The sequence below is a fragment of the Quercus robur genome, chromosome 5 (genome assembly GCF_932294415.1).
Source record: "Quercus robur chromosome 5, dhQueRobu3.1, whole genome shotgun sequence".
Lineage (NCBI taxonomy): Eukaryota > Viridiplantae > Streptophyta > Magnoliopsida > Fagales > Fagaceae > Quercus > Quercus robur.
Window position 1 is genome coordinate 73,255,111 of NC_065538.1, and position 15,198 is coordinate 73,270,308.

At 32.8% G+C, this 15,198-nt stretch overlaps 1 protein-coding gene across 2 annotated transcripts; it reads left to right on the top strand.

The window, feature by feature from the left end:
• The first annotated feature begins 1,311 nt into the window (after positions 1 to 1,311).
• Positions 1,312 to 7,492, top strand: LOC126727013 (ankyrin repeat-containing protein ITN1-like). 2 transcript variants are annotated; one of them, XM_050432458.1, is made up of 5 exons: positions 1,312 to 1,405; positions 2,257 to 2,797; positions 3,219 to 3,368; positions 5,725 to 6,299; positions 6,619 to 7,492. In XM_050432458.1, exons 1-5 carry the CDS (start codon positions 1,403 to 1,405, stop codon positions 7,300 to 7,302), a joined length of 1,953 nt encoding a protein of 650 aa, XP_050288415.1. In that variant the 5' UTR covers positions 1,312 to 1,402; the 3' UTR covers positions 7,303 to 7,492. The 2 variants fall into 2 exon arrangements, with proteins under 2 accessions (XP_050288415.1, XP_050288416.1); XM_050432459.1 differs by lacking the exon at positions 3,219 to 3,368.
• The last annotated feature ends 7,706 nt before the right edge of the window (positions 7,493 to 15,198 follow it).

Genomic DNA, 15,198 nt, shown 5'->3' on the forward strand with positions numbered 1-15,198 from the left:
AGAAAATAGCTTTTATCATAGGTGCAGAAAAGTATTTCGTTGCAGAAAGTTATTTAAAATTGTTCAGATTTTTAATGGGAAAATCGTACAGATTTTTATGCATAGTGCAGTGCAGATATATTTTATGGAGGTTACTATTCTTTTTCATAGTTTCATGTTTACACCTAGTCATACTAGTAGGCGTGTTACTATTCTTCTTTATTATATATTTTTATTTAATTAATATTATATATAAATATAATAAGTTATTATTACTTTGACAAAAATGTATGATTAATTATTTAATTTTATTTGTTCATGCCTTCAATGGTTGTTGTCTTTCCAATTTTTAAACTATTAAAATTTTTTTTAGACTATTGTACAAAATAGTTGTATTGTATACTAAACTATATTTAAATATGATTTTAGGTTATTGTATATATTATATGGAAGTTGTATATACAAAATAAAATTTAATCATTTTATTTTATGCTCTCCCCGGCAACAAATTCCTAGATACACCACTACTAACTTGAGAAAAAAAAATCCAGGAACTCCCACTGCTCTAAAGCCCACTGAGAGAGTTTTCTAACCAAACCTGACTTTAATTACTTCGGATATGAGCTCCTATACCACCAAAATGTTGGATCTTAAGCATGGGTGTTCTCCATCTCTTGGCTACTGACCCCTCATGTCATCATGATGGGGTTGGCCTGTCTTTCCTAGATCTGGTTTTCCCTTAAGTGGTCATTGTGTACTTTGAGCTGGGTTAGATTGTAATGCTATTTCTTGGAAAGCATAAGAATTATTTCTAGATTGTAATGTTTTTTCTTGGATCGGCTTTGGCCATAATTTTTTTGAGAGTCTAGTCTTTCCCGTCATATGCTTTCTTTTTTATTTTTCTTGTTTTCGCTTGTAATTATTTTAGTTAATAATGCCGTTTCTCAACAAAGAAAAAAATAGTTTTCACGCTAGCTAATCGTTTATATATTCAACTAGGGGCACACTTTACTAATCAATTAAGCAAAGTAGATCTCTTCCAAGTATACGTACAACATTAACCATTTAGTTGTACTCAAGGGAGAAGTATTGAAACTTGAAACATAAGATTCATAGTTAAAAAAAAAAAAAAATCTAGAATGAGGGTTAAATCAGGCATTTTTCTTACGAAAGAGCATCTAATTAGACTAATTTAGTCTTATTATGAGGCTTTCTCGTGGCTGTACACTTTAGTCGATTAAGTAAAAAGTAGATACCTTTCTTGTACTGAAAGAAAAATAGATAAATTAAAGGGAAAAAAATAGATATTTCTCGTTCTCTTGTATTTGATGGCAGTCTATAAAAGAAAGTTCGATCACAAATGATGGTATCCGACACAACCAATCTACATAGCTTACAGAGGTGGAGAGGGAGAGATTGAAAAATGGTAAACCTTCGGAAAACTTGTAATTGTTATTGCTTCTTATCGTCATCAGCATTATAATCATTATCATCACTAGTGCGAAGTTTCATTTTATATATATATAAAGAGTATCATTACTGTAAGTATTACTATGACCACTACTATTGATCATCGTCTTTTTTTTTTTTTTTTTTTTTTTTTGAGTTACAAAGCCATTTATTTGTTTGTTGTTGAACCTTTCTCCAAATTATATGGGGAAATTTCTTCACAGTATATATATTACCCTAATTTTTATTAATTTATTAATATTTATATTCTTCCTCTTACTGTTATTTCACACACGTGGGGAAATTTTTTACTTGAATTACTAAACTTTATGGATTAAAATATGGTAACTATTATCAAACTGGTGTCATATGGTACCTAACACTTTCCAGTCTTTCCTCGCACATAATTAATTGAATTTATAGACACTTTATTTCCTAACCTATGGTTTATAATAAAATATATTAAACTATAAGTGAGGTATTACACCAATATTAAACAAATTATTGGAGCAATTCTGCTCCCTTTTTAAATCGGTATTGGCATCCCAGAAAGGAAAGAATTTTGTTTTTATTTTTTATTTTTAAATGATAAGTGAGCTTTGACTCTAATGGGAGGGGGTGAGGAGATTTAAATGCTTCATGAGGCGACTTCTATTTTCATTAGGAACAATGTTTACCTTCAAACCGATCTAAAAAAAATTGTTCTGACTTATTATGTAACGATAATTTATTCTCAACAAAATCACTTTAATGGTCGTTGAAAATGCTGTTTAAACTTGCCTCATGCTCGCTATGACTTCACGTTTTGATCCATTGATAAATTTGCAGCTCCAACAAGTTAACACACCTCAATCGATACGATGCATGTCAGAAAAGAACAGTTTAAATGCGCTAGTGTACAATGCTCTGCGGAGAGAAGACGAGGAAACGGTGATAAAGCTGTGTGAAGATTTTGAGGAGCACGGACTACACATATTGACTATACATGATGACACAGTGCTCCAGGCGGCCACTTACGCCAAGAAACCTAGCTTGGTACTGAGACTTCTACAAGACTTGCCTGATCGCCATCTTGATAAACTGACTCGCCAAAACCTTGCTGGAAACTCTATCCTCCACGAGGCCGCCATATCCAATATCGCAATAGAGGTGGCAAAGAGTGTGTTGGAGAAAGCTCCAGGATTGTTATGCATGCGTAACAACCTTGGAGAGACAGCTCTTTTCCGGACCGCCCGTTATGGCAAGCAGGGCATGTACGACTTTCTAGCCAAAAAAATCTCTGGTTACGATGAAGCCAGTCAGAAAGTCTTCCTGCAGAGGAGAGATAAGACCACTATTCTACACATGGCCATCCTTTCAGAGAACTTCGGTTAGTTCTTCCATTTCTTAAAAATTAAAATCATACAACCATGGAGACAAATATTTCTCTTTTATGGGACTTGGCTTGGGTTAACGCTTTCAGTGCATAGGACCGATGTGATTATGACACAAAGAATAATGCTATAAACACAAATTTCTCTACAATATTTTTACAAATTATTGATGTGATGAATTTTGTTAGTTCTTATCTGAGTCAATCTATAATATCATTTTTTTTTTCTTATCAATAATCTTTCATACATTTAAAAATTTGTAAAACAAAATTGTAAGAAGGTACGTAGCATTACCGTTTTCTCATGACACAATTGGTCCAGTGCACCTAAGCTTTGCTCGCTCTTTATGTAATTTAAAGACTACATTTTCTGTACCTTTTTTGTGTTTTTTCTTCCATATTTAAAATTGGAAAACAGAGTTGGCATTTCAAATTGCAAAGAAGTTCGGACAGTTAGTTCCTGAACGAGATGCGGATGGCATGACTGGCCTTCAGCTTCTATCATGCAACCCTGGAGCTTTTCAGCATGACAATGAAAGGACATTCTTCGAGAAAATTGCCAATTTTGGTTGGTATAATCAATCTTTATTAATTTATAGACTTATAATGGGTTAAAATGCACTTTATAAATTATAAGGCTCAGAATTTGTGCTATATTTCATATCGAGTACTAGAATTTTACTATATATATATATATTGAGTTCTAAACCTTTACTTTTATTAATTAAAGTCTTTAAATTATGAAAACATTTCAATTTGAAGTCTCTATTTATTCCCTTTATATCTTAACTAGTTATAGATGAGTGTACTTGAAGTAGTCAACTTAATTCTGTACCTACATGCCTATAACTTCGTTTTATTATTATTCTAAATAATTATGAAGTAGAGAAAAATGAAAAATCATTTATTAAAATCTGTGTTTCATCTAGAATTTTTGTTCATAAATCAATTTGATAACTAATGAACACGGATAATAGAGAGATGACTTCGTTTAAAAGGGAAATTATAAAATATTTCTAGAGTACAATAAATCTGTACTCACTATTCTCACATAATAATGAGTTTTAATAATTAAATTCATAATAGAACCTATTTTATTTAAAGAGATAAAGTTTTATTTAATGAGAAAGCAATTATGATAAAACTCGAATTTGGTTTCCTAAATGAAACACAATTTTATCAACAGTTTTCCCATTTTTTCTATTCCATTATTACTTATAATTTTAAAAATGAATAATCATGATGAACAATTTAGAATTTTATTTGAAATTTAAAAGCCCGAAAACCTACTCTAAAATAGGATTTAAACTTTGAATTTTTTTATGTAATCACATCACCTTCTTAAATAGAGGTAATCTTACATTACTTATGACAAACATCTTAATGTAACATTAAACTAATGTGTATCACATTAAGGGCACTTTGTGGCAAACTAAACGCCAACTTTAATGTGTTTAGATTGTGGCTTCCCACTACATTTTCCCCATCAAGTCATACAAAACAATGGTGTTTATGGGATTGCATTGTGTATCTTTATAAACTTTCGCTGACGAATTAGAGAATATGATATGTGTGTGGTTTTTTGTTTAGCTGAGAAATCAGTTATTAATAATCTAGTTGGATAAGGATCGCAATTGGTAGTATGGTGAGTTGAATGACAGTTGTTTCTGCACATATATTGGCTAAATTCTAGATGAATAATTTTCGGGGGGCAACTATTTTCCATTGTATTTCTCCCTATCCTTTTTCCTTTTTTTGTATATAATTTTGTACTAGTTACCTAGATTTTAAATTGTAGTGTATGGTATTTCTTAGTGCGTGGTGTGGTTTGCCGGCTTCAAATGGAGAGAGAGAGAGAGAGAGAGAGAGAGAGAGAGAGAGAGAGAGAGAGAGAGAGAGAGAGAGAGAGAGAGAGAGAGAGAGAGAGAGAGAGAGAGAGAGAGAGAGAGAGAGAGAGAGAGAGAGATTATTGTTGCTACAATGTGAGTTTTATAAGGGTAATGATTCTCTCACACAATTTTTATTTTTCAAAAATTTTCATACATATCCACTTTTTCACATTTTAATTGTTGACATTGATTATTTGCGATTTAAAATGTGTAAAATATTAAGTATAATTGTTAATATTGTGTGTACGAGTATATAATAATATATGTTAGAGAATATTTATCGATTTTACAATATAATCTAATAATATATTTTTCCTTTCTTTCTTGATCTAATAAGAGATGAAAGCACAAATAATTTTTGATAGATATGTGTTCTTACTTTTTATAAGATATTTCCCTATACGAAAGTGGTACAATTGAAAGGTATTCTAATTAAGTAGTTAAATGCCTTTAAATAAAAATTTAACAAGTAATTCTTTTAATAATGTTCCATTTGTTTTGACAAAAATATTTTTCGAATTTTCTATTAATTGGTTTATTCTAGGACAACAAAAACCTTTACCAAAATCAATAAAAATAGGGAGAGAGAGAGAGAGAGAGAGAGAGAGAGAGAGAGAGAGATCTTCCACAATTCATTCTTGCTCCCACCCTGGCGTCATCGCTGCTACCATATATAACCTCTATCATTGCCATCAGCATCACTTTGCGGTCATTGTTGCCACCAGCAACATTACCATTATCATTGTTGTGCTTTCATAAAATATTAATGATTTATTGTGGATGCCAAAAGGTGAAATATGTTTTTTTTAAGCCATTTGAAGGTCTAAATTAATATAAAAAAGCAGTTATTTTCCACCTAAAAAGATAACACATAACTTTGTGATAACTAAATTACTAAAGAATTTACTCTCATCAAAATCATTATGCTATATTCTTAGATGGATTAGAAGAGCTTGGTCTTATTTTCCCTATAATTTTATAATATAATCAATTATATATTCGAAAATTGCTAATTAACTTCCGTTTCATGAACAGTCTACTTATATTATAATCCAGTCAAACAGGAAAGTACTAAAACGCAGGCGGAAATATATAAATCAGCTTTGCAGCTTGCCGAGTTCCTAATAGAAGGAGACAGTTCATGGGAAACTACCTATCCTGGAACAGACCAAAGTAAACCTGTCCTCCACAAGTATGGTAGTGGTCATACAACAGAGAAGAAAGTTGGAGAAGGAACGGCCATGAGTTCTCTTGGGCTAGAGGAAGGGGCAGCGAAAACCCAGGAAGGGGCAACAAAAACTCCTTTGTTCTTAGCAACTAGATCAGGTTGTTTTGAGATTGTTGAAAAAATACTCAAATTATACCCCCAGGCAGTTGAGCATATTGATGAAAGAGGGCGAAACATATTGCATATAGCAATCAAATATCGGCAATTAAATATTTTTGAGCTTGTAAAAAATATGGAGTTACCAATGAGGAGGCTAACACGAAAAATTGATGAAGATGGGAATTCCATACTACATACAGTTGGGAAAAAAAGTGACGATTATGTGCCTGAGAAGATGCAAGGTCCTGCACTTGAATTGCAAGACGAGTTGCGTTGGTTTGAGGTGTTACACTTCGAGCACCCTTTTTTCTCATATGCTTTAGGTGTACATGCATCCATATATTCAAATACAAACATATCCATACTACTCTTCATGCCATAGTACTATAGTGTAGTCTACATATTATCACAGTAGTCGAGGCTCACTTGATGCACAGTTTTGATGGCTTGGATCTTGCTTCTAGAATTTTGGCAGGGTTTTCAATAGAGCACCATTGTCTCCAAAATGTCATTTCATAATTCTTTTTTCCATATTTATGTTTTCACTTACCACTTAATTAAAACAATTATGTCATTTTCGTTTGTTTTGTTATCATATGCAGCGTGTGAAGAGTGTTACGCCACCCCATTTCCTTCACCACCGCAACAATCAAAAGTTGACAGCAGAGGGACTATTTGATGAAACAAATAAAGAACTCCGAGAGAAAGGCAAAGAATGGATAAAGCGCACTGCCGAAGGATGTTCAGTTGTGGCAGTTCTCATTGCTACTGTTGCCTTTGCTGCAGCCTATACAATACCTGGAGGCTCGAATGATATGACCGGTATCCCACTCTTCCTCAATCAACCTTTCTTCGTGGTTTTCACTGTGGCGGACGTACTATCAATTTCATTTGCTCTGACATCAGTGGTTGTATTTCTTGCAATCATCGCCTCACCATTCCGATTTGCAGACTTTAGACATTCTCTTCCTAATAAGTTGACGTTTGGCTTAACTTTATTGTTCCTTTCCGTCTCCATGATGATGCTATCATTTGCAGCGACCGTTCTTCTCATGATAAAGAACGGGGAAGGGTGGACAAAAGTGCTCCTATATGCCATGTCTTTCATGCCAGTTGGGCTCTTTGCACTTTCATATTTCCCTCTCTACCTAGCACTGTCAAAATCCTACAAGTACTTGCTCAATAAGGCATGGCAAGTAATTTCTCAGAGTCCTTTATCTAGGGGGACCAAAACGTTCCATCAAACCTCCAATTCCCCATATCCACAGTACACCGTGTCCGTTTGAGAGAGATATTACGTTAAGCTTTTGGATTACTTGTTGCCTACAGGAATTTCCTATAAATGAAAGTGACACAACATGAGCTACCAATAATTTATTTTATTTTATTTAAATGTTGAATACTATATCAAGAAAGCTATGTAATAAATGTTTGTATCTCAAATATAGTGCATCTTAAAATTATGTGTTGAATAAATGTTTATACCTCTTTTCTCAGCCAGTTTTGCTCACATCTAAGAGGTTTAAACCCCACATAGGGAAAGGGTATAGTTTCTATAAGAAGTTGAGAACTAGTGTAAAGCACATATATGTTCTTAACTCATATGCCAAGTTTCGAGCCAATCAGATGTTATTAATTGATCCATAAACCTATTTTTTGTACATAATTTTAAACTACAAAAATGATGAATACATGAATAAAATATAATCCAATAATAAGTTTGTTATAATTCACTTTCAATAAAAAAAAAATAATTGTAACCTTAAACTAGGACCAAGTTTACTGCAAAACTTTATGCTTGGATCAATAACTAAAATTATGATTTTCTTTCATGTCATTATTGTTTCTTTTATTGTCATGTGCAGCGTGTGAAGAAACATACGCCATCCCATTTTATTGACCACCGCAACAATCAAAAGTTTACTGCACGCAGAAGGCTTTTACCGTTTACGATAAACAAACAAAGAACTCAGGGAAAAAGCTGTAGAATAAATAAACCCTACCTCTGAAGGATATTCCATTATTGCAGTTCTCATTGCTACTGTTGCCTTTGCCGCAGCCTACACAATACTAGAGGCATTGTTTTCCAATGCTATCTAGGGAGACCAATGTGTTCAGTCGAACCTCTAATTCCCCAAACCCTAATTACACCCGTATGTCCGTTTGAGAGGGCTATGATTTTAGGCTTTTGGAATCACTTGTTGCCTATAGGAATTTCCTATAGACGAAAGTGACACAACATGAGCTACTTTATTTATTTATTTATTTATTTTTTAATGAGTTGAATACTACCAAGAAAACAGGCTATGTAATAAATGTTTGTATCTCTTTTTTTTTTTTCTTTTTTCTTTTTTTTTTCGAAGAATAAATGTTTGTATCTCAAATATAATGTGTTGGAGCATTTTAATATTATATAATTAAAATTAATTTATATTACAACATATATATAAAGATGTGGAAATTAATATAGAAGATGAGGAGTTAATGAAAATATTTAATACCACATTGAAAGGGAGAGGGATTATTTTATTTCTTTTAATTGTGGTGATTAATGGGTTAATATGTATTGATTCAGATATTGGGTTAGATACGTACGCAAAGACTAATATGTATTGTGGGGCCCGGGTGTTTTCTACGCACTACGCTAACCCCTCAAAATGTTTTCTCCCCAAAATGGAAAGAAAACTGAGTGGGGAATCTGATTTGGTTGGTTGAATTTTTTTTTTTTTTTGGTTAATGTAACTAGATGTGATTTTTTTAGATGATTTTTTTTTTTTTTTTTTTTTTATAATAAATTTGGGTGATAGCTCTTTTTTTTTTTTTTGGTCACTTTTTTGTTTTAATTGGACATCATTTTTTAGCAAGAGTATATGAGTAAATTTATACAGACTCATTTTTTTATCCCTCCACTTTTTCACCCCAACCAAACTGAGAGAAATTAAAATTTTTTCTATCCTTCCACTTTTCCATCCTCCTATCATTTTCTATTCTCCTATTTTTCCACCCCTAGCCTCTAGCCAAACGGACCCTAAAAACCCACAAAGGGGAAGTGTATAGTTTAAATAACAAGTTCAGTACTAGTGCAATGCAAATGATACCAAGAAGCTTAAAAAATATATATATATATATATATCAACAACAGCAACAAAAATAATATTTCAAAAAGCACACCTTTTTATTTTTTTTTGGTTGGCTGAAGAGAAGAATTTTATTCAACAAAACTGAAAACTATACAGATGAATGAGAACAGGCCTCCCTCCTGAGCTAAAGCATAACTTGAATTTTCATGAAATGGTAACAGACTCTTTAGATTTCAGCTTGGGTCCGGCCATATCTAACCCAAAACAGGACATGGGTAATAAAGTGTAATAAAAAATGAGTATTACTCTATGTCACAAAGTAGTCAATAAGGATTGTTTGGAATTCTTAAGGTAATTTGTTTGTTTGTTTAGACCTCTTAAAAAAAATTAGTTTAACCTAATGAATTAGCCAAGCATTTACTTAGGTTAATTATGAAATCTAAGTTAAACACATGCAAACATATTACTTGGTGCGGAAAAGTAAAGAAAACAGTAATATGATGACGTAGGAAAACCAATGAAACCAACCATTTCAATGTAAAAACTTGGGGAGGATTTAACTTATCTATCCTCAAGGTAAACAAATCATATATGATAGAATGGAAGATTACAATACATTTAAACCCTAAATCTAAAGCTACCTTAAGTAGAACTTACTAACACGACCATGTGCAGCTCCAACTCCATGGACTTTTCTATCTTAGATTTGCTGAACACAAACTCCCTATTTGTGACTTTGAAATCTCATTCAAAGGTTTCAGATCATAATCAGTAGTAGATCTTTATACAGCAACTTGTTTACACTAGTTCTTGATTGTAAATCTCATTCCGGTAAATGCTTATTGAGTTAGAAGGTACACAAACCTCTCAAATCTCACAGGAGCAACTCATAAGTCTTCCAAGAGCTTCTAAAATGTAATTATGGTTTTTCTTTTATACCTTGTAGTGTTAGACTGAAATCCTAAACGTTTTCGCGGGTTTGGGCCTGATTTAAATTATGTAGAATTGACTTATCTACGATTTTCAATCGGTTGAGTCTAATTTTCGATCGGTCGAGCTTCACAGAACTTGAACTCTCTTTTCTGTAGCTTGAATGTTCTTGAATTTTGATTTGTACAATCTTGAGCGATATCTAACATTTAATCTAAACATGTTTTTGTTCTCAGTTAGCCAAACTTACATAAAATAAAAATATAAACATTTAATTCTAAATATTTATAACCCTTAAAATGTATGGATAGGATTATAGAAAATTCTGGTTATTCTAAAAATCTGACCTGGACCATTATAGGGAATCTTCATCTTATAATTACAATATTGTCAACTACACTAACAGTACTTAAACATTTATGAGCTCCTAAAGTTGTAAACGCATAGATTATATAGAATCTTGAATGAGCATTAATACAAAGAAAAGGAACTCCTAGACAGTGATACTGATTAGGCCTTCAAAGTATGCCAGCCAAAATGGGCAAATGCCCTTTTCGTGCAAATTATACAGTCTTTTGCCCAATTTTCCAAACTAATTAGAGAAATGCCTCTTTTTTGTAACTCGATTTTTTAAAAATCGAATTTTAACTTAAAACTCGATTTTTAGACAATTGAGTTATAACAAATTGAAAATTAAAAAAAAAAAAAAAAAAGGTATTGGAACTCGAGTATAGTGGCGTTTTAAATACCTATAGTAGCGTTTAAAAGTATGCAAGCTTTTTTCTTAAGTCTGATCACTTCATAAGTAGTCCTATAGTGGCGTTTTAACATGTAAGTTTTTTTCTTAAGTCTGATCGCTCTATAGAGAGCCCTATAGTAGCGTTTTAAATACCTATAGTGGTGTTTTTTATGGAACTCAAGCTCCATGCAATTTTTTTTTTTTTTTGTTTGTTTTGTTTTGTTTTTGTTTTTGCTTTGTTTTGTTTTTTTAATTTTTAATTTTTTTATTTATTTTAAGTTTAGCCTATAGCTGCGTTTCATGGAGACCTATAATGGTGTTTTTTTTTATGGAACTCAAGTTTCCATGCAATTTTTTTTATTTTTTTTTTATTTTTTATTTTTAAGTTTGATCGTACACGATTTTCTACAAATCAAGTTTTACATTGAAACTCGATTTTGAGAAAATCGAGTTACAAAAGAGGGGCATTTCCTTAATTAGTTTGGGAAAGGGGGCAGAAGGCTGTATAATTTGTGTGAAAATGGCATTTGCCTAGATTCCCCAAGTATGCCACCAAAAGGACTATTGAGCCAAAGATAATAGACTACCCCACTTGGAAAAATCGGACCTGGACGGAGACCCAAATGGTTGAGCAAAAGCCTGATGAAAGCAGGTACCGAAAATCAAAGCCCCTCTTTCAATGTGCTTACATGGTAGCAATTAGCAAACTTCTCTCTTAGAACATTTACAACCATGTTCACCTTCCAAGAGAATCCTAGGGCAAACGGTGGGAGAAATTTCTTGTTTTTAGGAATCTTCATAGCCTTTAATTAAAAATTCCTCAAACCCTACCAGGTGGTGGTAAAGGCTTACATATGAGAGAGATAAAAAAAAGAGGAAGGTGGCGTGGCTGAAGATGAACTCTTATCACTAGATTGCTATCAGCCCTTGGAGGGTTTGAAGTGGAATCAGGAATGACAACGCCGTCATTTATAGTAACTAGTATGTAACTTCGTCTATATACACATGTGCAATTAAAAACAATTGCAATTACTCGGTTCAAATTATATATGGTATTAACTTATACTTTTTTTAAACCATACATTTCTAAAATATGTATAACAGCTCTCATTATATATATATATATATATATATATATACATATGATTTAAAATTTGTTAGGTTCTAAATATTTAGGATTAAATGTTTAGATTCTTAATTTTTGTATGTTGGCAAACCGAGAACAAAAACATGTCTAGATTAGGTGTTAGACATTGATCAAGATTGTACAAGTCAAGATTCAAGAGCATGCAAGCTGCAAAAGGAAGAGTTCAAGTTCTATGAAGTTCGACTGATTGAAAATCATAGATTGCAAAATTTAAATCAGGCCCAAGCCCACGAAAAACGTTTAGGGTTTCAGTCCAACAGTACTAAGTATAAAAGGAAAACCCTAATTTCATTTTCAGAGTTGAGAAGTTTTTGTACTTTCTAACTCAACAAGCATATGCTGGAACGAGATCTACAATAAAAAACTGGTGGAAACAAGTTGCTGCATAAAGATCTATTATTAAAGGTAATCTGAAACCTTTGAGTGGGATCTCAAAGTCACAAATGAGAAGTTTGTGTTTAGCAAATCCAAAATAGAAGAGTTCGTAGAGTCGGAGTTGCACATGGTCGTGTTAGCAAGTTTTATTGTAATTTTTCATTCTATCATAGTGGATTTGTTTACCTTAAGAATAGTTAGGTTAAATCCTCCCCAAGTTTTTACCTTTAAATGGTTGGTTTTATTAGGTCATCATATTACTGTCTTCTTTACTTTTCCACACCAAGTAATATGTTTGCATGTGTTTAGCTTAGATCTCATAATTAATCTAAATAAAAACTTGGCTAATTCATTAGGTTAAACTAATTTTTTTTAAATAGCATCCACATTGGTGGAGCTAATTTTTTTAGCTATTTTGGCACCACAAAAAGTTATTTTATCTATTTTACCTACTCACTTTACAAAACATCCAGCATCAGTGAATCTATTTTAGCTTTCAATACAATAAAATAATATAAACAACACAACAAAATAATATATCTACTACAATAAAATAATATAGTTACTACAATAAAATAATATATATCCACGACCACAACATCCACCACAATCACCATAACCACAACCTCCCTATACACAGAAAATTCCCATACAAACATTTACAGGTTGAAAAAATAATAAGCACAACAATCAAATTATGAATATCATTTGACCCAACAAAACCCAATTTCAATTAACAATCAAATTATTAATATATCATTTGTTTTCTCAGTAACCAAACAAAAGGGTTGCATGACCCCAACCCAAATCCCCAATCTTTTTTATTAACCCAGACCATAAAAAATCACCAACCATAAACAAAATTTCAAAAAATTTAGGATCTTTTGAATAACCCCAAGCAAAGTTGGGCTTCGAAGATGGGTGAGGAGGATGGTGTTGGCGTGGGTCGGATATATGATAGCGTGGGTCAGCTTGGGACTTAGGGCTTGGGGCCTTGGTCGGTGAGCTGGGTTGACGGAAGGGGTGAGTCAAAGCTAGGCAGGCGAGCTAGGTCTGTGGCAGCGTGGATCGGCAGCGTGGGTCAAGGGAGTGAGCCGGTGAGAGTTGAGCTTCGGGGTGGGCTGGCAGTAGTGAGAGTTGAGAGAGCGAGGTGAGAGTTGAGAGTTGAGAGAAAGTGATCTGAACTGTCGGGTAGAGGATAAAGAAATTAAAAAAAAAAAAAAAGCAATGAAATAATATTTTAATTGAGGGGGAATAAAAAAATATATACATATACATATATATATATATATATATATATTTAGCTTTTAGCTACAATGCACAACCATATATAGTTGTGCACATTCCTTTTGTGTGAGGATGTAGCTAGGTGCCTGACTCTATCGGTCATAGTTCCTAGCTATGTAGGTACAAAATTTACCTATACCACAATCAATGTAGCACCCTTTTTGTATATGGTGGTATTAAAAATAGCTTTTTAGCACCACCATTGTGGATGCTTTAAGAGGTCTAAACATAAACAAACAAAATTTAATTGGATTTAGATTTTTCGGTTTTTGCACTCAATAATTCACTTATTACAAAAATTTAAAAAGCATATGGACATGTGGCGCAAAATTGGACTCAATTGAAATCCAATTTAGAATCTAACTAGATTTGGAATCTTTGATTATTATGCTCAATAATTCACTTGACACAAAAATTAAAAATTAAATGAAAGACATGGCATAAAATTAAGAATCCAGTTGAGATCTAATTAGATTTTCTGAGTTTTGGGTGTTAATATATATATATATATATATATTTGTGAATTAAGGGTGTTAAGAGAACGATAAGCAACAAAATCTCATCCAAAGAGGGTCCAATAATTCCCCGCAAGTTGGGAAATTATCCTGAACAGGGGTAAAGGACGTACAAATGATATCGATTTTGAAGCTACCTAAGTGATCGCAAACTTGATAAACTCTTATAAACAAAAACCTTCGAGGAACCCCTTGAAAAGCAAATATGTGATACTCCGATTTGAAGGAGAGGGGTAAAAAAAAAAAAGGAAGATATTTTTATCTTAGATAAAAAGGGTAACAATAATTTTAATATTGATGGTTAGTGGTACATATACTCTCTCGGGGTTTGGATCCTCAAAGTATGAAATGAAGAGTTACAAATTCAGATCCATATCCTAAGTAGATAACTGCCTCCATTCCATAAGTAATTGCAAAAGAAGTCTCCCTATGGACCTTCTGGGAGTGGTCTTATGTGTCAATCAATTTCCCATTACGCCCTCCAATATCTTTTTCATTCCATCTATAATTGTTTTGTTGGAGGCTTCAGTTTGACTGTTGCATTAGGGCGGCCGGGCTGGGGTGGAGAAATAGTTCATGATGTTGAAGGCTTGAAGCGAGTAAAACTTTCTGAACTTCTTGTCAAAAAAAAGATGGAATTGAATGATGCCAAATTGAGTTATGATGTTCTTCCATACAAACAGTTTGGAGTGTCGACGACTTGGATGCTGGCTAAAAGTTCGACCTTGATCCTTTTAATGAAATAATCGATAACCACAATCAACCATCACTTCTTTATACAATTAGCCTATAAAACCTGTATACATATTTTATTCACACAGTTAACTGTGGAAACGTGAGTCACAAGACATGACTTCATGCTCACATTTCCGCTAAATAGAATTTTGTAAACGTGTGTCATGTGACATTACTTCATCCACAAGGTTCTGCTAAATACTAGTTTAAATTTGTAAGCGTGAGTCACAACACATGGCTTCATGCACACACAAATCTTAAACTAGAAGTTTGTAAACGTGAGTTACAAGACCTGACTTCATCAACACAGTTTTGCTAAATAGAAGTTTGTAAATGTGAGTTACAAGATGCATATGATTTCATCAACAAAGTTC